Below are 976 nucleotides of genomic sequence, written 5' to 3' on the forward strand. Positions count from 1 at the left end.
TTTTTTTTTTTTTTTTTTTTCTTTAACTTATCACAAAAAAATTAGTTATTAAAAGAGTAAGGTATAATACTATTTTAGTAAAACATCTTTAGCTTCATTAACTTTTGCTGCTATATATGTTGATCCTGATTATTAAAAAAAAAAAAAAAAAAAAAAAAAAATTAAAATGAAATTGAGCAAGAATAAAGGTAGTTATATGAATATAAAAATGGAAATATATTTTCATTTTCATAAGTCACAAAAATATTAATAAAAATTAAGACATTAAAATCATTATTGAATCTATTTGAAATTGTAAATAATGTTTTATATACCTCCATTATCTGGGTGATTTTTTAACATTAACTGTTTATGAACTTCTCTTATTTTTTCTTTATTTGTTGTTGGGTTTATATTTAAAATTTTGTAAGCTTCTGATTTTGACATATTTCTTTCAAATCCTTTTAAATCATTTTTTAAAAAAATATTTAAATTAGCGTTAAAACTTGAAGGAAAAAAAAATTTTTTATTATGTAAAATTATTTTTTGATTTTTGACATATTTAATTCCTTTCTTTGCAAATAATATTCCTCCACCAAATAATAACATAACAACTGGCCACATTTTCTTTTCTTTTCTTTTCTTTTAAATTTAATAAAAAACAATTTTAAAAATTCTTTGTAAATTATATATTTTATTTTTACATAATTATTATATATTCTTTTCTTAAATTTTTTTTTTTTTTTTTTTTTTTCATTCAAATTTCTTCAATTTCATCTTAAAATATATAAAAATTTATAATTGATAATCATTATATAAAAGAAAATAAAATATCTTATAAATTTTCGTAGAATTTAAAAATTATTAAGACATTTTTCTTTATTAAAAAATAATTTGAAATTATAGTATATAAATTTTAAGTTTTTTTTTTTTTTTTTATATATTTTTATAACGTTGAGAAAAATTATAAAAAAAAAAAAAAAAAAAAAAAAAAAAT

The 976-nt window shown here is 15.1% G+C and overlaps 1 protein-coding gene across 1 annotated transcript; it reads right to left on the reverse strand.

The window, feature by feature from the left end:
• Positions 1-69: 69 nt before the first annotated feature.
• On the reverse strand, positions 70-603 carry PGAL8A_00182300 (mitochondrial import inner membrane translocase, putative; the record flags this gene model as incomplete). The annotated part of the gene is made up of 2 exons (XM_028670506.1): positions 70-125; positions 315-603. 2 exons carry the CDS (start codon positions 601-603, stop codon positions 70-72), a joined length of 345 nt encoding a protein of 114 aa, XP_028527252.1.
• Between the last annotated feature and the right edge of the window lie 373 nt (positions 604-976).

Source organism: Plasmodium gallinaceum, assembly GCF_900005855.1.
Source record: "Plasmodium gallinaceum strain 8A genome assembly, contig: PGAL8A_v1_68, whole genome shotgun sequence".
In the NCBI taxonomy this organism is placed as follows: Eukaryota; Apicomplexa; class Aconoidasida; order Haemosporida; family Plasmodiidae; genus Plasmodium; species Plasmodium gallinaceum.